We start from the raw sequence: 24,449 nt of genomic DNA, 5'->3' as shown, positions 1-24,449 counted from the left end.
GGTGCAGTACATTACAACACAGTAAAGTATAGTACTGCAGACCAGTACAGTACAATACATTACAGGAAAGTGAAGTACAATACAAAGTATTGTACTGTATTGTACATAGAAGTACACTGGCAAATTTTCTACTGGAAATTCCGCTAAAAATGCAATTAGAAATTCTACTTGAAATCCGACTAAACATTCCAAAACTAACCCTACTATAAATTCCCCTATAATTCCTACTACAAATTCCACTAGAAATCTTACAAGACATTCCAAGACAAATCCTACTAGAAATTCCCTTGCAATTCCTACACATCCTACTAGGAATCCCCTAAAAATCACTCATAATTCACCTATAAATTTTATTACAAATCCTACTATAAATCCTACAAGCAATCATACTAGAAATCCAACTAAGAATCCAATAAAAATCCGACTAGGAATCCCCTATAAATCCTACTCAAAATCTTACGAAGAATCCCATACAAATCCAACTAGAAATCATCTACAAATCCTACTAGGAATCCTACTACAAATCCTAATAGGAATCCTACTATAAATCCAACTACAATTCCCTAAAAATCCTACTAAAAATCCCATACAATTCCTACCAAAAAATACTATTAGGAATCCTAATATAAATCACCTATAAATTCTACCACAAATATCTATAAATCCTACTACAAATCTCTAGAAATCATACTAGCAATCATACAAACAATCACACTAGAAAAACTATTACGATTCCTACTGGAAATCACCTATAAATCCTACTAAGATTCTCACTAAAAATCCCCTAAAAATTCTACTAGATATTACCTAAAAATACTATTACAAATCCTATTATTTCCTTCACTATTTAATAATATTATTCAATCTATATAAATGGAAATTTTCGTTTGTGCATAACTGATAATCAACTTAATTTCTTTACCGATTGCCTTGAAATTTTGACAAAACCTTGCCTTTGAATAGGCGCGTTTTTTTCATATACCTACTATATAGATGCCACACCTGTGACACGTCAAACTATCCTTTTCTTCCAAACACCACCATCTGTTGCATGTCAAAGCAACACACATGCTATACTAAATATGTTACAATTCCATTTCAATGTTTCTGATTGCAATGATAATTTGATTTTACATACATTCTAATTTATTTGCATTTGGATTTCATTATTTTGTGTGGATTGCATTGGAATTGAGCTGTGTCGTTTACCATACCAATCATTTCTTGAGTATAATTCTTTTTTCCAGATTTTCATTCCATTTTTTAACTGCAATTCTTATATTTCACAGATGGGAACATCAGATCACTTTATGTTCCAAATTTTCTCATGGGGGACATCACACCACTTGGGAACGCATCGTACGAGGGAGTGGGGAATGGTTGGGAGGCCGAGGAGACGGGTGAGGGCCGAATGGTGGGGAGGACTGGGGGACAAGGAAGGTTGCTGTGCCTCAGCAACGCGTTGCCAGGTAATGTTAGTATTGAATAATATTGTTCAATATTGATATTCTTCACTAATATTATTATTATTTACTATTCAATAATATACAATATTATAGATTATTAATATTATTCAATAATATTGATTACTCAATATTATTCACTAATATCAGTTATTCAATATAGATTATTTTTCAATATTTTCAATTATTCATTAATATTCAATATTACTCAATAATACCAAATATTATTCAATAATATCAAATATTATTCAATAATATCAAATATTATTCAATATTATCTAATATTGATTATTATTCAATCATATATATTATTAAATATTATGGATCAATATTGTTGATTAATAATTATTATTAAATATTTTAGAAAATTATGCAATAATATTAAATATTCTTCAATATTCTACATTTCGGGGTTAAGATTATTCTATCTTTTATTCAATATAATTTATTAATCTACAATAATGATTAATTTTGCTAGGGGAAAAGTACGTTAGCTGAACCTAACTTCTGCCACTTGTCTTGGGTTCTCTGTTCTCTTCAGATAGCAAAATACGCAACAATCCACAACCTGAAAAACACTTCATGCTCACATCTCAACTCCCAAGTCCACACAACGGGGTCCAGCCACCGACCCAAAGCGACACATGCCAGACTAGGTCCAGAAACAGTCACGAGGTAGTGTCCCAGCCACGACCCTCTTCCCAATGTCAGCCCAGGACATGTTACCTGGCCCCAGGACTATATGCAATTGAGTTTTCAGTTGCATTTACTCCTGGGGACCATTCAGGCTTGTTCGCATTTGTTCCTCACGTCTGCCCCAAAGAATGAGGCGATTTGATACAATGCTATACCCAAGTGGATTATGGCGTCCTGTACATACAAGTTGCGTTGCTCCTGCCAGTATTAGGGAGCCGGTCGGCCGAGCGGACAGCACGCGGGACTTGTGATCCTGTGGTTCTGGGTTCGATCCCAGGCGCCGGCGAGAAACAATGGGCAGAGCTTCCACACAATGGAATGACCATAATGACCATAATGAGAATGACCATATGCCCCTGTTACCTAGCAGTAAAATAGGTACCTGGGTGTTAGTCAGCTGTCACGGGCTGCTTCCTGGGGGAGGCGGCCTGGTCGAGGACCGGGCCGCGGGGACACTAAAAAAAAAGCCCCGAAATCATCTCAAGATTACCTCAAGATGGGTTCGAGTCACTTCTGGGGTGTGAGTTTTCACATATATATATATACATACACACAGGTATAGAGCTTTGATTATTCATCTAGAATAATTACCTATATCTAGATTATTTATCTTAACTATATACGTACAGTATAATAAATATACGATATGTAGAATATTCTATTAGAGGATAATTATTTTATATATATATATCTAGGATATTTATTCTATACATATATTCTACATTATCTATATATAATATGGATATGTATATCGCATAATCTACATGCATCTAAAATATATATTTTTCTAGATATACATCTAGATTATATATAATTTTTTATTTTTTTTTTCATTTATTTATGTATTGTAATAAATATTTACTGAACCATATGCCACGAGATTTCACTACAAATCAAGCCCTACAGTCCATGTAAATATCCAAAACATAAAACTACGTACTACAATCTTGGTCGTAACTCCAAGTAACAAACCATACACTTATTACTGTGCACACAACTGTTGAACATTACTAAAGGTTAATAACACTACTATGTTTGCGTATATTATTTAATGAGTTCTATTAGTCTGCTGTTTCAGACTTATCAAAACTACATTAAAAAATCCCAACTTTTACATTACAATTCAACTAATACAATAATGTGATGCTGACAGTACACTCCTGTAATAATGGCACATATCACTATCTCCTAACTGATAAATATTAAAGGAATACCTTTGACATACTCCACAGTGAGGTCATAGGTCCTTTTACAAATCTATGCATAAGTATCCAATGGTAAAACAATATATAAAATTGAAGGCAAACATATCCATGGACACCACTTAGTCAACAGACATGGCATCATCATCATCCTTATCTTGATCCTTGGTTTTATCAGAAACCTCCTTCTCTTCTTCCTTCTTATTGCCTTCCTCTTTACCTTTCTTCTTTCCCAAGACCTGAAAAAAAGAAATAAAATCTATGAATGATCGATTAAATAGTACCATGACTGGTTTCTTGACACCCCAAATACAATACTAAATATGTCTGCTCTACTGTCCTAGTTGTATTTACAGGCAATGAACTACACTAAATCGACAAATAAACACTATCAACATCCTATTGTTTTTTTTATTCTACTTTTAAAGCTAGGGATACTGGTCCAAACACTTGGTCATTATTTAAACATTCAAAAAATCTGTTCTGTTTATTATCAAAAATATTTTACTGTCAGTATGTATCCATATTGGCAATTCACAACTATGAGGCAAAGTATCAATTGTCTAGTCATGTGATCAGACGACAAAAGCTTATTACTGTATTCTATTGTATAGTGTGGGCGATACGCCACCATTTAGTTTGTTGGTACTAACCAAACACCTGGAAATATCCTAGCAACATGTGGTCAGGTCACCATGACCTCAATTAACATCCTTCCCGGTGATAGCACAGTATACTATGATATCAGGTAACAACCTACATTTTGATGTGCATCTATATAGAGCAAGTAATTATCAATAAATTATCAAAAGGAGGCACCAAACCGGGAAGGCTATGTTGCACTATCAAAGGTGCGGAATAATCAGAGGGTGCTAAATATCACCAACGATGCTAATATGAGAACAGAAACGCATAAGGCGAACAATATCAAATGTATCCGATTCACCAACAATTCTATCGAGGGACAACTGACTGCAAGGGACAGTCGGAAAGCAGAGCATAGAGAATGGCATAAAGTTCTGCCGTGAAGATGCCAGCCAAGTCTCCAGAGCAGCCGACACATATATAAGTGTGGCCAGGAAATAACAACAGTTATGTGATGGCCTACACCGTTTGCAAACTTAGACCCATCAGTGAGGATGGAAATGGAGCGGGAGTGTGAAGAAAAGTGTTCAAGGATAGGGCATTTCAGAACTGTAGGAGGGGTAAAAGTTTTAGTAATGTGGCTCAGGGATTTACAAAATTTAGCAAGGGAAACCCTCCACAGGAGCGCAAAAATGCAATACTAGGAGAAATATTGGTAATACTAACCGAAAGAGATTTTGCAGGCGAGACAACCGACCAGAAAGACCGAGGTGGGTGAAGGGGAACAGGAGCTACAAGAAGAGTAAAAGTCAAACCACGACATAGGCAAGAGTGAGGGTATTATAAGGACTGCGCAAGGTAGCGAACACAGTAGCAATTGCAGCGGTCCTGGAGAGATAGGAAGCCAGTGTCAACATACAAGCCGAGGGTAGGAGTCGAACGAAAGGCACCAAAGCCAAGGTGCAACTCAGTATGGTGCAAAGCATCAAGACGGCAAAGAGTATGAGGAGAAGCAGACAAGTAGCAAGCAGGGCAACCATAATCGAGTTTCGACAGTACGAGAGAGGAATGTAAAGAGGAACGTGCGCCTATCCGCTCCCCAAGAAGTATGGGACAAAACCTTAAGTAGGTTAAGGGCCTTAGAGCATTCAACTCGGAGGTAAGAGATATGGGGTGACCAAGACAAACGAGTGTCAAAAATTAACCCAAAAACCTTTGCGAAATCTTTCCACACAAGGGAATGACCATAAAGCGACAAAGAAGGACGAAGAACGACACGCTTCCAAGTAAAAGTCATAACACAAGTCTTAGTTGCAGAAAACTTAAAAGCCATGATTGGTGGCCAAAGACGGCATGTCATCAATCGCAAGTTGAAGCCGCCAGTGAAGGAGGGTGAATCATAACATTGACTGCAGAGGGCAAGATCATTAACATAGAGAGCACAGAAGACGCCAGAAGGAAGAGATGAAAGAAGACCATTGAGGGCAACAAGAAAAAGAGTAGTGCTCAGAACACTACTTTACTTTGGGATACACCTTCGTATTGCCACAAAGAGGCAGAGAGAGTTGCACCAAACCTCACTCTAAAGGAACGACGAGAAAGAGGAAGCTTTGGAAGAAGAGAGGGAGATTACCACCAAGACCAAAAGAACGAAGTTGGGAAACAATATGGTATCTCCAGGTGGTGTCATAAGCCTTTTCCAGGTCAAAAAGGACAGCAACAACAGAGGTCTTCGCAGCAAAAGCAGTACAAATATAGACTTCAATTTCACCAGAACATAAGTCGTGCTGCAGCACTTGCGAAAACCAATTTCAGAAGGGGGAAAGGTGGTGAAATTCTTTCAAGAACCACACCAGATGAACACTGACTATTCGTTCAAAGAGTTTGCAGACAACTTGTGAGGGCAATAAAGCAGAAATTCTTAGGGGGATGGGGGGGGGGGTCCCAAGAGACCCCGGTTTCCGAATAAGGAGTATAGCGGCACCGAGCCACTCCTCACGGACCGATGACGACTCCCAGACCTGGTTATATAGACTCGGTGAATACCGAGACATGCAAAGACGGACATGGGTATCTATATACACGTTCAGACAAATAAAATCGTAACTTTTCAACAAAACTAGCACATACAATTCCTGCGAACCGTACTGACTACGTGTGTCCGCTCTACATTACTACCCCACGTGGTGACAACTACTAAATCCAAGAATACTAGTGCTTTATGTTTAACAACAAATGTCCCCCCTCCCTCCCCCAACAGAAAATCCACCTTCACAGTTTTCATTTTAAACTGTTAATTTTCATTAAAACTCGTCTCCCATATAAAGTTTTCATACTAATGACTCAAATCTATCCATTATATTTTAAACAATTAAAATGCTTATAACAACATTTGCTTCCAAACACACCATTGTAAATGTCCCAGCCCAAAATAAAATATTGTTCTACTTATATTTTCTCAAGACATTATATACATAGTAAGAGGTATTGGCCAATGGATAGTGAACACAATGTAAGCAACCAACCTTAATAAATGCTTCCATATCACATGACGAGGCAGCCAAAACAGCATCCTCTCCAAGACCAAACTGGTTAATGAGAGGGCCTAACTGCCCAGACTGAAGGGCACTGCTGAACAAACTCACAGCCTGAAAATACCATTAAGAACTTAATACAGTACATACTGTACATACTTTTATATGAACAATAATGACCTTTCGAGTGACACCTTCCAACTTTGAACCTGCCTATCATGGATCCCTCAAAAAAATGTTTCATATGAAATTGCATATTGTGATTATTAATATACATAAATCTCCACAAATAAGTATTTCCTAATTCTGATCATCATTCAGTAGACCTCAGTGCGATAATTGTATTCTAAAACATTATCTCCTAAAGTGTTAAATGGAACAAGGTTAAGATATCACACAAAATATTGTGTTAAAACTACAATTTTCACCCATGGGAAAGTCAAATAGCCCCATTCACTCATGGTCCCACCTTTGACAAACTCTTAAGAGCTGCATCCTCATAAATACTATAAATGAGAATCAATCTATTGATGGAAACAATCTATACACCGGTTCTCCTACTAGTTGACCATCATACCAAATGGTAGCACATCAATTTCACAGTGAAGTTGCCCAAAACTTGGGAAAAATGAATGATCAAACTCTTTAAAAATTGGATGACTCCTTTCAATAACACAACATTTAGCCCTTTTGGAAACAATATTGATTAAATTTAAATTAACATTCTGTAGTTCTTACTCATTTTCAGGTATACATCAATATTATACAATATTTGCAAATGTAAATAACATTCCACACATCCTTACGTCACTAACATGTACATTAACTCTAGAACAATGATTTGTATAAGTCAACATGTTAATTATTTCACCTTAGCACCCTTAGATATCCAATTACAGAACCACTGTATTCTTGGCACCTTGCAAACACTTCTTAGATGGTTTATGTTCACCACCAGGTTATCTTTGTTGACCATGTCAGCTTGGTGATAAAATAACCATACTACATATTTTTTATCATTACTTTAGTACCTCTTTCTAGTACAGAACTTTCGTGTTATACACGTTTCCTTTCATTTAGCATTATTGGCAACTTGAAAGACTAGACATCTAGCACCTGATGGACTCTGATAAAACCTTTTACATGAAGATAATCTATCTTAACCCTTGAACTGCACATTTAATTTTTGTACTGTCCAACCAGTATGTAAACACAATTCACCCCTAGGGCAAACTCACACTACGTACAAGTATTGAAAGCATTTAACTGTGCATTTGCATTTTGGTGTCCAAACCCAACCTGCCACGACCACCACCAAACATGTACCTGCAGAGAGTTTCAGGATTTCTTCTACTCCAAGCCCAGCCTTGGTATATTCAAGATGTTATAGTCCTTTGCTGTAGTTATATATACAAAGTGGAAGGGCATTATATAAATTTTTTAGGTAAAACAAACCGTCAAGGTTTATGTTACATCAAGGCAGAGTGTACACGTTCTTTAACCTTTGTAGGAACAAAAGCTTCCAAAATAAGATTACTAGTTTCAAAATGTCACAGATCAGCTGGGTTTTCATGGATCCGTGGCTCACGACCAACAATGACGCTACGAAGTTTGATCTTGCCAAGAAAGTTGCCTCAAGCCATATAAATTATGGGTGTGTACATGCATACACGAGTACTGTATATGCATGGGAATACAAATTATGTACTGTATATCCATTAAGTTAAGAGGCTAGGTGCCCTTAAGTACATAATATTAATTATATATAATACAATTACAGTGGTACCTCCATTTAAGAGTTTAATCCTTTCCCACAGACGGTTCGTAAGCCGAAAATTTGAAAACCAAAGCGAATTTCCCCATAAGAAATAATGTAAATTTCATTAATCCGTTCCACACGCCCAAAAATATTAACTTCAAAGTCAATTTTATACTTAATTCACCCAAATCTTGAGTACTAGAGTATGTACAAGTTATTGCTTACCTTTACTGATGACTTGTTGGTGTATGGAAGATGGTGAAGAAGGGGGGGGAGAAGAGAGGTGTTACTGTTTGGAAGGGGGGGGGGGGGGAAAGTCCCTTTCAACTATAACATCAGGAAGTGATGACTTGGGTACTCTGTTTTGCAAGAGAACTGTACCACTAGGACCTGGCTGTGGCTCACTGCTTGCTTGTCTTGCTAAGAATCTGTCTAAAGACACTTGTTTTTCCCAACATTTTAACACTTGTCTGTAGTGAGACATCACATTGTAATTTAAAAGGTCAATGCAATGGCCTGTTACAGCTTTATCTGAGCGAGTTTTTTCAACAAAATTTTGCAGTTCTTCCCATACATCACACATTTTCTTAATGAGGAAGGGACATCCTCTACTGTCTCAACTCGACTATTTTCTTAGGTTGAACCTTACCACAGACTTTCTTGGTACCCATGGCAAGATATATAACAACAACTTATGTTCAAAAACCCCAAAACCCAACAAATACTGAAATTCTTTACAAAGAATTCAAGCATGATGGCACCGGTAAACCGAGGCGCAGTGGCTGTGCCACCATGCGCTAGGTCGGCCATACGCGTACCAACAAACTTCGTTACCCGAGGCAAAGTTTGTTATCCGATTCAGATTTCACAAAGAAATTGGGCTCGTAACCCAAAAAGTTCGTAAAGAGGGGCATTCATAAACCGAGGTGTGTCTGTATTAAATTAATATACGTACTACATATTAAACCCAGACAAGCATATTGTACCTGCTGGAACTGAGGAGAAGTGACTGTTCCTCGGAGTTGTTCAGTAGGAGGTAACTCATCAGACGTTGCAGGAAGATAAGGACGAAGTTGATTCACAAAATCTTCATTGGTCAAGATCGGCTGAAGAGCTTCTGCAGTCATGGCCGAACTCAGATCCACTTTTGGAAAAACAAAGATTTACAAATACAACTAACAATCAATATATATTGTACATTTATAGGAGTGGTAATGAATAATACTAAATTCTTACAATGGGTATCAATTAAATGTGTGACCGCCTACGATATGCATTACTCACTAAAACCTGTAAAAGGGCACGACACCTCTTTTAAAGATAAGGAAAAGCGGCAAGTGATAATTTCCTTCTTAAGCATACCAGGTAATGTCTATAAAAATTATAACTTAAAACTATTTACAAAATAACAGGACAGAACTTTAAAACAATATTGGGGATACATCTTTCAAATGCTCTTCTACAATGATAGTTGAAGATTACTTGTGTGGAAAAGACTGAAAATATAAGGTACAGCACGAAAGATAATACTGTACAGAATGTTGTCAATTTCCCATCCCCCTCAATTTTGCCCTTAACCTTGTTACAATATGTGTGATAAAACTTTAGCCAATACTTCAAAAACAATATCTTTTGGCCTACAGTATCTGAGCCAGACCTATGCCCTACTGGTATAAAAATCACAATGTTCTTCTTGCAACCTATCTTTCCACTTTAATGTACTTCTAATTTTAATGATAAATTCACAACATTACTTTCCTAATATACCTAGTGACCCTACCAGTTCACAAACCATCTCCTTAAAGAACCTTGATGCTAGGAATTAATTTCCTTTCAAAACTGAAGACCTTGCGTCATTTCTCACCAAACACCCCTCATACAAGTACTAGCAACTTGTCTTACCTGCAACCCTGGGTGAACCTGACACATCCGGTGGAACAGAGATCCCAGAAAGGATATTCTGTAAATCTGACAACTGAATCGGCACAACACTGCCACTGCCAGGAGTGGTACTATTACTTTCCCGGCTATTGCTCCCACCTCTAGCAGAATCTGAAAAATTATATACATAAATAACTAACTTTTCTCAACAACAATAATAATCCCCTAATGAAAGACTCTGTCCCTTGGTGGCATTTACCCAACAATTGGAAATATTCTAAACAAACCTTCAGCTATTCCACAATGACATTCTTCTTTGGCTTCCTTTTTTAAATTAATTTTATCTACACGAAGACTTGCAGTGTATCTATTTTCAGATGAGCGTCTGCATAAGGAGCGTCTGCATGGGAGCCGGTCGGCCGAGCGGACACCACACTGGACTTGTGATCCTGTGGTCCCGGGTTCGATCCCAGGCACCGGCGAGAAACATTGGGCAGAGTTTCTTTCACCATATGCCCCTGTTACCTACCAGTAAAATAGGTACCTGGGTGTTAGTCACCTGTCACGGGCTGCTTCCTGGGGGTGGAGGCCTGGGCGAGGACCGGGCCGAGGGGACACTAAAGCCCCGAAATCATCAAGATAACCTCAAGGAAGGTCACTTATTTGTTTATTATAAGATTATATTTACATTGTCACTATGCAGATGACAGTCTGCAAGTGTCCGGGTAAGCCCTGGTCCAGGCTTGGGTACTCACCGAGGAAGGCCCTACTCAAACAATAGTAGCTGTTGAGCTACTTTCCTCAACTGCAATGTTAGTAACCATACATTTTGCCAGTATTCTTTGGCATTTTAGGTTAAAATTCAATACAACTGGCATTTGAGATTATTGTATGAAAACTTTGAGGATTAAAATATAAAATATTGTATAACAAAAGTAAGTAAGTATCAAAAGAAGGCACCAAACCGGGAAGGCTATGTAGCGCCATCAAATATGCAAAATAATCAGAGGGCGCTAAATATCACCAAGGATGCCAATACGAGAACAAAAACGCATAAGGCGAACGATATCAAAAGTATCCGAGTCACCAAGAATTCTATCGAGGGACAGGTGACCGCGAGGGGCGGTCGGAAAGCAAGATACACGCTCGTCCTGGAAGTCGGGACATTCAAGAAGGACATGCACGACCGTAAGAGGGACAATGCAACTAGGACAATAAGGAGCAGGGCGGTGCTCCATCAAGTGACCATGGGTTAAGCGAGTATGGCCAATACGCAACCTCGCCAGAGCTGTTTCCCACCGCCGGTTACGGTGGAAGGAGGACTGCCACGAGGAAACACAACATTTAAGAGTACGTAGCTTATTACCAGTAACAGACAACCAAGAAGCCTGCCAACGGGTAAGGACTGAGGAATGGATAACCGGGTAAAAGTCGGAATACGGAATGCCCTTACGAGAGATGGGACAAGAGCGGACAGCTTCCTTGGCGGCAGCATCCGCACGCTCATTTAAAGACACACCAATATGGCTGGGAACCCAACAAAACTCAACCGACTTAAATTTACTGTGAACGAGAAACAGCCAATGCTGGATCTCGACAACCACTGGATGAACCGGATTAAAGGACCCGAGAGCCATGAGGGCACTACGAGAGTCAACAACAACTACAAAGGAAGACTGACAACGAGAAAGCAGGAGACGAAGAGCATAGAGAATAGCATAAAGTTCCGCTGTAAAGATGCTAGTCTCCGGAGGCAAGCGACACATATAAGTGCGATCAGGAAAAACAACAGAGTAGCCAACACCGTCCGCTGACTTAGACCCATCGGTGAAGACAGAAACGGAGCAGGAGTGAGAAGAAAAGTGCTCGAGGAAAAGGCGTTTTAGAATCGTAGGAGGAGTAAAAGCTTTAGTGATACGGGTCAAGGATGTACAAAACCGCGGAAGAGGGACCCTCCACGGGGGCAAAGAAGGAACAACACAAGGAGAAACATCAGAAATACGAACGGAAAGAGAATCCTGCAGGCGAGATAACCGGACAGAAAGAGGGAGGTGGTGAAGAGGAACAGGAACTGCAGGAGGGGTAAAAGTTAAAGCACGACAGAGGCGAGAGGAAGGATGTTGCAAGGACCGCGCAAGATAGCGAAGACAGTAGCGATCACGGCGGTCCTGGAGAGACAGGAAGCCAGTGTCAACATACAAGCTAAGGACGGGAGTCGAACGAAAGGCACCAGAACTGAGGCGCAACCCAGTATGGTGCAAAGCATCAAGACGGCGAAGAGTAGAAGGAGAAGCAGACGAGTAAGCAGGGCAACCATAATCGAGCTTAGACAGGACGAGAGAGGAATGTAAAGCAAGGAGAGTGCGCCTATCTGCCCCCCAAGAAGTATGGGACAAGACCCGAAGGAGGGTAAGGGCCTTAGAGCACTCAACACGGAGGTAAGAGATATGGGGAGACCAAGACAAACGAGTGTCAAGGAATAACCCCAAAAGCTTCGCGGAATCTTTGTATTCAAGGGGATGACCATAAAGTGACAAAGAGGGACGAAGAACAACCCGTTTCCGCGTAAAAGTCATGGCACAAGTCTTAGAAGTAGAGAACTTGAAGCCATGATCAGTGGCCCAAGACGACACGGCATCAATGGCAAGTTGAAGCCGGCGTTGAAGGAGAGGCGAATCATCACCCTGACAACTAAGGGTAAGATCATCGACATAGAGAGCGGAGAAGACACCAGAAGGAAGAGAGGAAAGAAGACCATTGAGGGCAACCAGAAAAAGAGTAGTGCTCAGAACTCTACCCTGGGGCACACCTTCGTATTGCTGAAAAGAGGGAGAGAGAGCGGTACCAAGGCGCACCCGAAAGGAACGACGAGAAAGGAAGCCGCGGAGAAAGAGAGGGAGATGACCACGAAGGCCAAAAGAATGAAGTTGAGATAGGATATGATAACGCCAAGTGGTGTCGTAAGCCTTTTCCAGGTCAAAAAGGACGGCAACAACGGAGGTCTTCGCAGCAAAAGCAGTACGAATATAGACCTCCAAGTTCACCAGGACATCTGTCGTGCTGCGGCACTTGCGGAAACCAAATTGAGAAGGGGAGAGGAGGTGATGGTGTTCCAGGAACCACATCAGACGAACGTTAACCATACGTTCAAAGAGTTTGCAGACACAACTTGTGAGAGCAATAGGGCGAAAGTCCTTAGGGGAAGTACCCAGAGACCCCGGTTTGCGAACAGGGAGGACAACGGCATCGAGCCAGTCCTCAGGGACTGACGACGACTCCCAGATCCGATTATACAGACTCAGTAAATACTGAGACGTGCTCGGAGGGAGATGGCGAAGCATCTCATAATGAATACCATCGGAGCCCGCCGCCGTAGAACCGCAGAGGGCCAGGGCAGAACGAAGTTCAGAGAGAGAGAAGGGATCATTATAGGGAAGCTGAAGATGAGTGCAGAAATCTAAAGGACGAGACTCAAGGACAGGTTTACGAAGAAGGAAAGATTGGGGAAGATGAAGACCAGAGCTAACAGAAGAAAAGTGGGAACCCAGTTCGGAAGCGACCTGCAATGGGTCCGCCACAAGAGTATCATGGAGGTGAAGGACCGGTGAAACATCGGGAACGAAATTACCCGCTATCTTGCGGATACGCTTCCAGATCTGGGCCAGAGGGGCTTCGGACGTAATTGTTGAGACATAAGATGCCCAACATTCACGTTTAGCCGTACGGATGGCCCTACGGGCCACCGCACTCGCTTTCCGAAAGAAAAGAAAAGAATCGGTCGTCTGCCTACGGCGGTGCCTCTTCCAGGCTGCACGCTTACAGCGGACAGCCCAAGCACAGTCCGCATTCCACCAGGGAACGCACTTCCGTGGACCCCGAGAGGAAGAGCGAGGAATAGAGCGGAGGGCAGCGTTGAAGACAGTGTCATGAAAAAGGAGGAGAGCGCGAGAGAGGGGCAGAAGGGAGAGGTCAGAGAGAGTAGCACTGAGGGAAAATACGGTCCAGTCCGCCTTAGCAAACTGCCACCTAGGGAAAGAGAGGGAAGGGCGAAAAGAGAAAAAGGAAACAAGGATGGGGAAATGATCACTTCCATGGAGGTCATCAAGAACCTGCCACGTGAAATCTAAGTAAAGAGAAGAAGAGCAGAGAGAAAGATCAAGACAAGAAAGGGTGCGAGTCCGAGAGTCCAAATGAGTGGGCTCACCAGAATTCAGAAGAGACAGGGAAGAAGAGAGGAGAAACGGCTCAAGGAGGCGACCCTGGGTATTCGTCAGAACGTCACCCCAAAGTGAATGACGACAATTGAAGTCACCCAGCAGGAGCACAGGCTCCGGCAAGGAGTCCAGGAGGTGTTCAAATCAGGAAGAGAGAGCGGGACACTCGGGGGAGATAAATGGAACAAACTGTGTACCATTTCCCCACAAAGATACGAGCAGCAGAACAATGGAGAGGCGAAGGAAAAAGTAAAGGAACAAGGGGAGCATCAGCCCGAATCAAGAGAGCAGAAGAATTAGAAGCCCCAGCAATGGCTGGGGGGGGGGGGCGGAGAGAAAGGAATAGCCACGAAAACGACCAGGACGAGCACCAAGCATTGGCTCCTGGAGACAGACACAAAGGGGCGAAAACCACGAAATCAGAAGTTGGAGTTCGAGGAAATTGGCGTAATAACCTCGAACGTTCCATTGAAGAATGGACAACGACGAGAAGAGAAAGGACAAAAACAGAGAACAAGGAAGAAACAAAGGCGAAAGAGCAACAGAGCACGTTAAAGAATATCAGGGTCGGGATCAGGGTCAGCAAAGTCAGGGTTAGGGGGCATGGGTAAACTGAGCAAAGACGGAGGGAAGGAAACGGGAGAACAGATAAGAGGTGGGCGGGCGGGGTCCGGAGGAGGAGGAGGAGGAGGAGGAGGAGGAGGAGGAGGAGGAGGAGAAGGAGGAGGAGGAGGAAGAAGAGGAGGAGACAACGGAGAGGAGCAGTCAAGGACAGCAGCAGGAAGAGGGGGAGTAGAAAGAGGGGAGCGCACCTCAGCAAGAGCAGCAACCGAAAGGGAAGCAGGGGCCAAAGAAACCCCCAAAGCAGGAACAGGGGGCGCAATCACTGAAACGGGAGGGGAAGGAGCAACAGAGCCAGAAGTAGGAGCCGAGGAAGAAAGCGAAGCCTTCTTACCCGCCGGGGAAGAGGAAGGAGAGGAGCCAGGCTTTCGCTTCTGACTTAAAGAGACCGGTGTCCCAGCAACTACGTACCGGGCAACGGATTCCAGTGTCTCAACAGGAGAAGCCGAACGAGAGCACACACGACGGCCGTTAGGAGAGCGATGGACATCCGCCCGCACCGACAGGCGGTGGGGAGAGCCGATAGATGGAGGAAGAGGATGGGAAGGAGGATCGGAGGGGGACGAGGAAGAAGACATAGGAGACACGACAGACCGGGTAGAAGGAAGGGGAACCCCAGACAGAGGACCAGGAGGAGGATCCTTCGGGAGAGAACCCATAGGAACAAAGGAGGGGGCAGTGGGCGCATCAGGGTCCAAGGCCCGGAAACGGTTGTGAGTCTGAGGAAGGCGGGAAGGACGAGGAGAGGAAGAGCGCAACACGCGAGCATAAGAGATATTAGCATAAGGCGGGAGCCGGCGAACCTGGCGCCTCGCCTCAGGAAAAGATAAATGCTCCCGGTGCTTCAGGTTGAGGACAGCTGCCTCAAGCTTGTAATGGACACACGCACGGGAGAAGGTAGGATGGGCCTCACCGCAGTTGAGGCAACGAGCCTGGGGAGAAGTGCACTCCGACTTAGAGTGACCTTCACTCCCACACAAAGGACAGAGAGAGACAGTCCCAGAGCAGCGGAGGGCACCATGCCCAAACCTCCAGCACTTGTTACAAAGTCGAGGAGAAGGAATATACTCCTGGACAGAGCACCTAGCACCAGCAAGAATGACAGAGGATGGAAGGGTCCTACCATCAAAGGTGACCTTCACAACGCGAAGGGGTTGACGGCGACGACCACGAGGGGGACGAGTAAACGAGTCAACCTGGAGGACAGAATGGCCTTGGGCATCAAGGATATGCCGAATATCATCGTGGCAATCCTGCAGATTCCGAACACCGGTTGCAACATGGGGTGGGAGGAGAATAGTGCCAACACTGGCATTCATCTGAACGTTCTTGGAGACCCGAACAGGGGTCTCGCCAAGGCAAGATAAGGCAGCCAAGCGGGAAGCCGCATCCTGAGAAGGAGCAGCAACGACACGTGTACCGAGACGAGTGGGGTTGAAAGTAACAGACGCATCCACGGAATCTACAAGATGCCGATGGAGGGAGAAATCGTCAGGAGGCGCAGAATCAAGAGGTAGGAGATCAAAGTATTTGGCCCATGAAGCAGGACCAAACAAGGCCTGATACGCATCGGCACGAGAAGGAATCGAGCGAGTGCGGTTGGGGCGCGAACGGCGTTGAGAACCCCTAGAGAGAGAGGGGTCAAAAGGCGCAGTAGTCACAACGAAAGACTTAGCCACACCAGGGGACGAAGTGGTCACCACCGGGGGCTGGAGGCTCGACCCAACCACAGAGGAGGGAGGGGAGCTGGGGGAAGAAGTCAGGACGGTCAAAGGAGGAGCAAGGTCGGGGCCCAACGCAGCGGGAGCTACAGAGCCTGGTCTTCCAATACAGGCCGACTCGGGGGCTTGGTCGCCCACCCCACGAGCCTGAGAGGGTACAACGGAAACATTCAACGACATAGAGACGAAAAATGACAAATTCATCCACGAATGTGCCCCCATACCCACCATAGAACCACAATTAGAGGCAGGACACCCAACAGGAAGCTATCGCCGATCATGCCGGGGCCCCCTAGGGGTGCGTCGTGAGTATACTCCCCACAAACGCCACCTTAAGAACCGTCAGTCCGTCGAGATCGGGTTCAGCGACGAAAGGGGGATTGACAATAAAAGGTTCCCCTCGCTCGAGACGTTGGGTACTACAGTTCTACGGGTGCAAGAGTATGCCTCCTCAAGCACCCGGGCGTCAAAATAAAAGAAGTCCAAAGAAAGAATCCAAAACAAGCAAAATGTCGGCAGGAAACGACAAGCAGATAGGAGAAGAGGGGGGAGAAAAACGAAACATAAGGAAAAGGAAAAGCGATCCGGCACAATTGGAGAAGACAGCAGCAGGAGTGCAAGGCCAGAAAAGGACAGAGGACTGCCCAACGGAGCATCACACTCCGGCAGCCGTCCACCAAGCCCCCTCACGACGCCAACGGGCCGGATGGGGAGGGGGTTGTATAACAAAAACTACAAAATACAATACTGTATCTATTAAAATACAAATATTGTGTAATAAAATGTCATTACAAATAAAATGGGCGAAGGCACATATGTAAAGTGAATTTTTTTTTTCAAGTGTTCAGGTATGTGTAACCAGACTCAAAGTTTTCGGTCTCTTGGTGATCAAATTCCAAAGGGTTTTCTATAGATAAACAACAGTATACAATATTAAACCAAAGAGACATGAAAACCTAAACATTACAAAAATCTTGCAAGTTGTTATCCGCTGTATACGTCATGTTCACTAAATGTTTCTACTTGCTTACAACACTAAGATATGCTCATTAATACGAAGACACACCAAGTCACTATAACTATATATTGTAAAGCACACAGTGGGGATAACTAATGCACAAGAACTGGGATACAAAGACATGCGAGGGAATGGGGGCCCAACCACTTATCAGTAATATAATGCTGACCCCCTGAAAGATGCCAGACCATCGCTGTTCTCAGTGCTGTACCAACGTTTAGAACAGGATTCGAGCTGAGGCGAGTTTCAAGTTTAAGACTAATTTCTATATAGTGCCTACAAACACATTTACATCTGTATGTTCTACTATACCTTGAGCAGGGGTAGGTGCAGGTGTCGGGGTGGTGGTAGCAGCTGGAGTGGTGGAAGCTGTTGTTGTGGCAGAAGTCGAGCTGCTACTTCCACTACCGCTTCGACCCCCACCACTGCCAGACCTACTGCAAATATTTGAAAATAAAATTGCCAACCAATTATTATGATTTAACAACTATAAATAATCCTCAAGTTGGGCTCAACATTTATGTTTTTCCATGAAAATAAAACAAGGGGGAGGATCAAAAGTACAAGTACCAGTACAAGCCCAAAATACATATTTGAAAACATATATCCAAACACATTATTTAAACAACACTATTTACTTTAACATGTCTGCCATTATGAACACAGCTCTATAGTACTCGGCAAATTCTATACCAAAACATGACAGTCCAAACCCTTGTTCTCAACCAATCAAACGAAGCATTTTAAATTACAAAATACTGTACGCTTAATAGAAAATGCTCCCCAAATCTCAAATTACTTGCTTTCTGAAAGCATTTCTGCCACATTTGTGTTTAGTTTTACAATATTTATACTTTTCTACACTAAAATGACATGCCAAATTTCTTTCAATACTCTGTTAAGTTCACTACTACTACTGGTTAAAATCTTGTCAAACTAGCTAATAAACTATTTAAAGAAATATTTATACAAGGTTGTCTCAATACATATTTATATAATAAACTAACCCTGGACCAAGCAGTGTTGCCAAACTGGACATTCCACTTCCCAAGATCTGCATCAGCTGTTGTTGCGAAATATTCCCAAACAGATTCTGGATATCAGAATCCCGTAAATTGGTAATTTCCGATCCCAGAGCAGGATTTGCAGTTGAACCAGATTTTTTTTTTTTTTTTTTTTTACATGCAGAGCATGCAAATTAATACAATAAAAATACAGAATACATAAAGGAAAACAATAGACCACCGGCCAGAAGGGCCGACAGCCGAGCACAACAAAACAGCATAGCACAACAAAACACATACACAAGAAAAACATGAAAAATACAGCATACATCAAAACATAAAACAGAATACAATGGCAATCCAGCAATCACAGTACAAAACAACACCTCCAAAAAACAAAACATACAACAAGAGGCAACAGGTAAAGCAACAGAAAATCAATACATTAACGCCCCGTAACAAAAGGCGAGGCCAATTACAATAAAAAAGCAGGCAAAAACACAAGTCACTAAACACCGGCCTGAAGGGCCAACATCAAAAACACAAGAAAACAAAAGAAAAATAGAACACACAGCAAGCACACAGACTACGAAAAGATCTCATACTTGTCCGGCCACTCTTCCGCCGGGAAGCGAATACAGTACGCTACCCAAAGTAACAATGTCCTCCGAAACATGGTCACTATTGAGCGTACGAGGATCGGGCATTAACTCTGGCACACCCACAATAAAACACTTAGCCCGACGAATCCAGATGGTAGAAGGGCACCACGGAGCAAGACGCACACGGTCAACAATTTCAAAATGCAACGGATGGTCAGCATCCATCGCCACTCCGGAGGCCAAGATGAGAGGGAGAGGCTCCTTCCCAAGAGGCCGGGCAATGGGCAGCACACTGGGAGCCTCCTCAGCTGCCTCACAGGGCTCCTCGGCAACCACTGAACGTTGCACCTGCCGGGACCCCCCACGCTTGGCATCCTTTTTCAGCACCAGCTTGATGCCTCGGCTCGCACCAGGATCCACACCATCCACGCCCGTAGGAGCAACCACCTCCCACTGCGGAGAACCTTCTGCAGGAGAAAGAACAGGAGGTAAATTAGACGCACAATCATCGTCAACAGCCGACACATGGACATCAGCCACCACCAGCGTCGTAGAGCACGAGGCACCTGGAACCGCCACACCATCTCCCGAAGCTCCACCCGCGTCGTAGTCCTCCATATCAGCCCAAGCAGTAGAAGAGCGCCTAGAACGCTTGGGCACTGGCCGCACATCCTCACAGCCGGAGGCGGACCCAGAACCACGGCCCTCACGAACCGGGCGAACCAACGCCCGTCGCAGTACTTCAGCAGCCTCAACCACATGGGGAACTGGGCCGCACACAACAGGATGCTCCGCAGCACCCCCAACACCCAACACAGCCGGAACACCTGGCGAGGGCGCAGGACCAGGCGCAGCAGCAGGAGTCGAGGAAGACGCAGACGCACTCGGCTGAGGGGCAACAAGCACCGGGGGCATGCCGGGTGACGCAGGAGGGGCCGCATCAGCAGCGACTGGGACCTGCTCCACTTCATCTCCGGAATCCACGCCCTGAGGGAGCGGCGGGAAATCCTCCTCCCGGAATAAGTTAACGGGCGCAGCAGGTGTCTCAGAGCACCCGGCAGCCTGATGCCCCAACTGGCCACACCGGAAACAAGTACGGGGCTGCCGGGCATAGTACACCCGAACGTAGTAGCCCACAGAAGATGGGATATCCGACCGCAGGCGCATACCTAATGTACGGACATTCGTCTGCTTCCCAGCATACTTCCCCGACGACAGCTTGTTCACCCGCACACTGATGACTGCACCATACCTCCCGAAGAAGCGCCGGAGAAGGTTTTCAGGGAACTCCAGGGGCGCACCGTGCACACTGACATATGTCAGGGCACCACTTCGGTCCGAGATCGTAACGGAGCCGGCGCCATCCGGCAACTGCAATGAACGCCCCTCGTTCCGCCGGAGGAAGTCCCGATACTCCTCCTCCCCCACGAACTTGACAATCACCCGGTGGGCCGTAACAAGCTCAACGCCATACACAGCTTCCACCTGGACACGAAGCATGTCACACATAACTAACTCAACGGCCGGATAACCAGCCTTACACGTGAATTCCAGTCCCACGGAATTTACCCTCAACACAGGAGGAATAGCCAGGCCCCCCATGGCAAAACGGCCACGTCAGCACGCAGCCAGGCAGGCAACAACACTGGACAGGGAGGGTAAGAGACCCCCACACCCCCTGCCGGCGAAAAAACTGCAACCTCCCCAAACTGCCGGAGTGTTCAGACGACACGTCTTCACCCTACGGCTGCTCAGGTGGCACAGTTGAACCAGATGGGCGCTGTGACCCTGGAGCTGGTGGATTATTGAGTAGTTCATTCACTTTGCGAGACTGCTCATCATCCTTGTCCGTCTTGGGCTCCTAAAGTAAAAAAAAAAAGATTTGCTGCATTTAAAATACAACCTGCTTGGGTATGATTACCAAAATGGTCTCTATACTGTATATATGTTTTATTATCTGCTATAGATGGTGCATTACCTTCCAGCACATTATTGTAAACACCAATTCACAATACACCATCGAGCCCTCGGCACATTAGACAAATTACCATTGGTTAGTTCAGCAATCTTACCACCTATGGAGGCAAAACCTTAAAGTACGCAAATATTGTGGAAGTTCATGATGTGCCACATGTCATTTATATCGAGTTATTTGCTGTAAATGTAAACACCTACTACAGTACTTAATAATTTCTACTTTAAAACTACTAGTCTTTACTTGCCAATACATTTTGCCCTTCTATAACAATTTATCAACAACCACAAATTCAATATCATATACAAGTACACTATTTTTTTTTACCTGCATCCAAAAGAAGAGTCGTCTGCTTGACGATTTAAACTTGAGTACATAAACTCTACCAGTCGTGCACTGTGACACACGCTTATATTCACAGTCATCAGGGAAAATAATCACATCCTGAAAAATAACAGCTTACTTTAACATTTATTCTTTCAAGCCACATTTCAATTAAAAAAAATAAATAATTAAGCATTTGACAATCTATACATGCAAGTGCTTGGCAAATAAAATTTGGGTCAGATTTGTCCCTGTAGACTTTATACTGATCTACCAAATGTATCACTTTTAATATAAGATTGTCCATCAAAATCCATGCATTATTTCAGCAGTTTGACAGCCACCTACAATACTTTTGCTTGACTATGGTTACAATGGTTACCAAACATTTATATTCTGAAGATAAAACTGCCTTGCCTTTCAATTGATGTAAATGTCCTACCTCTTCAACTGTTCCAGTGCCACGGTCCTTCCAACAGATATGCATAAGGGAATCATCTGCTTGGTACAGATACACCAAACCCTTCCTCTTGTCTGGGTACACCATCTGTCCTTTGGTGTACATCTTCCAAGCCTGTAGATTACAACAAATTGAGCTTTCGTCAAATATGTCAAGCTAAAAACCACTTTAATCAGAGCATCTTTGACTGCAAGACAGATGGAATAATACACCACTAAACGCTTCAAGAATACTTAACATCAGAAATTGACTGGGTGAATCTTCCATCAATAATTATAAATAAATTTAGTACTGTATGTTTGGACAAATAGCCATAATGCAATCACAAAAATATTAAGGTTAACCTATCAATAGACAGGTACTGTACGACTCTTAGACACATGTGAGTAACAGAGTGACTTGCAATTCCCAATACATTATTTTTATAGGGCCACACAACAGAACCTCATGCTCCTCCAAAGGGGAAGACATGAGGACAGAAACCTCCAGAAAGATGCCTACCCCCATGGAAACCCAAAGGAACTCCGAAAGCAAAATTGAGAGGGAGTCGAACCCAAGTCTAAAAACGTACAGGTATGAAATATCCCACTCCTGCATGAAAATACCATGCATGAATATGAAAATACCCCACCCCAGCAGGAGTATGAGTAGCCTGGGAGAAGCTTCGGCACAGCTTGTTTTAACAAAATAACTGGTCACACAGACCACAATGCATCCCACCAACCAAAACACTCCCAAACCAAGGAAAAACAAAGTCACAGATTTACTTATTAAAGGCTTTAATATATTTAATTTATTCAATAACACAGATTAAAGGTTTACCTTAAGGGCGAGGACCACCACAAGTGAGGAAGCCCCCCTGAAAGGAGTGTTGACTGAATGCCCCCAGAGAAAGATAACCTTCAACATGCAAGGCTAGTACTTACAGAGCGCACAGGGAAGGAAACCCTGAGCACATGCAGTTCCAGTACACTAAACTCCTGGCTCACGCACACATCCCTATAGGAACACACCGCCTCAAAAGCAAAAACACCAAAGAAAACGGGATGCCAGAGCAAAGTGACTACCAGGCCCGGACATAAGTATAGAACTAGACTCTGCACGACCTGGCTGACCCAGGCAGGTGGGTGGGGGCAGACTAGTGAAGAAGGGGGAGGGGAGGGTAGACTAGTGAAGAAGGGGGAGGGGGGGCAGACTAGTGAAGAAGGGGGGGGGGCAGACTAGTGAAGAAGGGGGGGGGCAGACTAGTGAAGAAGGGGGGGGCAGACTAGTGAAGAAGGGGGGGGGCAGACTAGAGAAGAAGGGGGGGGCAGACTAGTGAAGAAGGGGGGGGGGGCAGACTAGTGAAGAAGGGGGGGCAGACTAGTGAAGGGGGGGGGCTAGTTTTACAAAATTTTGTTTTCATTGTGGGGGAGTTCGTTTGGGAAATTTTAGGCTACGGTTTCGTTTTAACCATGCGGTAGTCTGTTTTGATTTGCTTATCTTGCTAGGAGCCTTCCCTTGGATGGTGGAAAAGATGATAAACTTTACATTTATTTAAAGTGTTCACAGGCCATTGCTCCCTGCTCCTCTCTGAGAGGGGGGGGGGGCAGGATCTGGCTCATAGTTGTTTTGTTGTATAAGATTCGTTCCTTGGAACAAAAAGTTCCAAGTAGCACGGGCTATGGTGAGCCCGTAGTGGACTTTTTTCTCATAGTCCACAGAAGGCCAACAGAACTCTGCAACTGATGACACCTAGTAGTATGGCACTTATTCAGTGTGATAGCTCCAGAAAACTGACAATTTTCCTCACAGAAAATACAATAACAAAAGCAGTATTAAAAATCAAATTAATGATTTGAATGCACTTGTGTGGAAAGATTCAATGCGCATTATGGAATTTTAATTAATCCAGATTGTAGATGAATGTAGACAATTGGAAAATTACGAGAACAGAAAATTATGGGACACCAGTTATTTCACATTAATATACAAATTTAAACAAGAGGGGAATTAGCAGTAATATCTGAATTTTTTTAAAATTTTCACCAAAAAATGAATAAAAACTCATGAACATAATGTTTTTTCTGTTTTCTTAGCAGCCAGTTAGAAAAGTTATACAAAAGTTGTTAAGTTTCTTTCTTCCTTCGTAATCAACTGCTTCTTTATCCTGACGCATTTCTTTCTCTACAGAAACAATTTTCCTGTTAGTGAATTCCCGTAGCTGCATGAGAACTACTACATCATAGGCCTCGTAGCAGAATAACACTTCCACATTGCGTTCCTGCACAGGAGAAAAAAGAAACACATTAACTGTTATATCCTCAGTATCATAATTCTAAGAACTGTCCAGCATTGCAAACATCACTAAATTATTGTATTGAGTGGAACACCTTAAACCTAAATGGTTC

The 24,449-nt window shown here is 43.5% G+C and overlaps 1 protein-coding gene across 1 annotated transcript in view; it reads right to left on the bottom strand.

Annotated features, from left to right (window-relative positions):
• Positions 1-3,193: 3,193 nt before the first annotated feature.
• Positions 3,194-24,449, bottom strand: part of LOC123760208 (proteasomal ubiquitin receptor ADRM1-like) — a 30,599-nt gene continuing 9,343 nt past the window's right edge. The window contains exons 3-12 of the mRNA XM_069325684.1: positions 24,197-24,322; positions 22,042-22,173; positions 21,603-21,719; positions 21,079-21,161; positions 18,702-18,857; positions 18,007-18,131; positions 10,142-10,291; positions 9,226-9,383; positions 6,472-6,594; positions 3,194-3,600 (exon numbers count right to left, since the gene is read on the bottom strand). Of these exons, the coding sequence (XP_069181785.1) occupies positions 3,484-3,600; positions 6,472-6,594; positions 9,226-9,383; positions 10,142-10,291; positions 18,007-18,131; positions 18,702-18,857; positions 21,079-21,161; positions 21,603-21,719; positions 22,042-22,173; positions 24,197-24,322 (1,287 nt within the window). The 3' untranslated portion in view covers positions 3,194-3,483. The remainder of the gene's footprint in view (positions 3,601-6,471; positions 6,595-9,225; positions 9,384-10,141; positions 10,292-18,006; positions 18,132-18,701; positions 18,858-21,078; positions 21,162-21,602; positions 21,720-22,041; positions 22,174-24,196; positions 24,323-24,449) is intronic.

This window comes from Procambarus clarkii, chromosome 16, assembly GCF_040958095.1.
Source record: "Procambarus clarkii isolate CNS0578487 chromosome 16, FALCON_Pclarkii_2.0, whole genome shotgun sequence".
NCBI lineage: Eukaryota > Metazoa > Arthropoda > Malacostraca > Decapoda > Cambaridae > Procambarus > Procambarus clarkii.
This window is presented reverse-complemented; position numbering and strand designations above follow the sequence as displayed.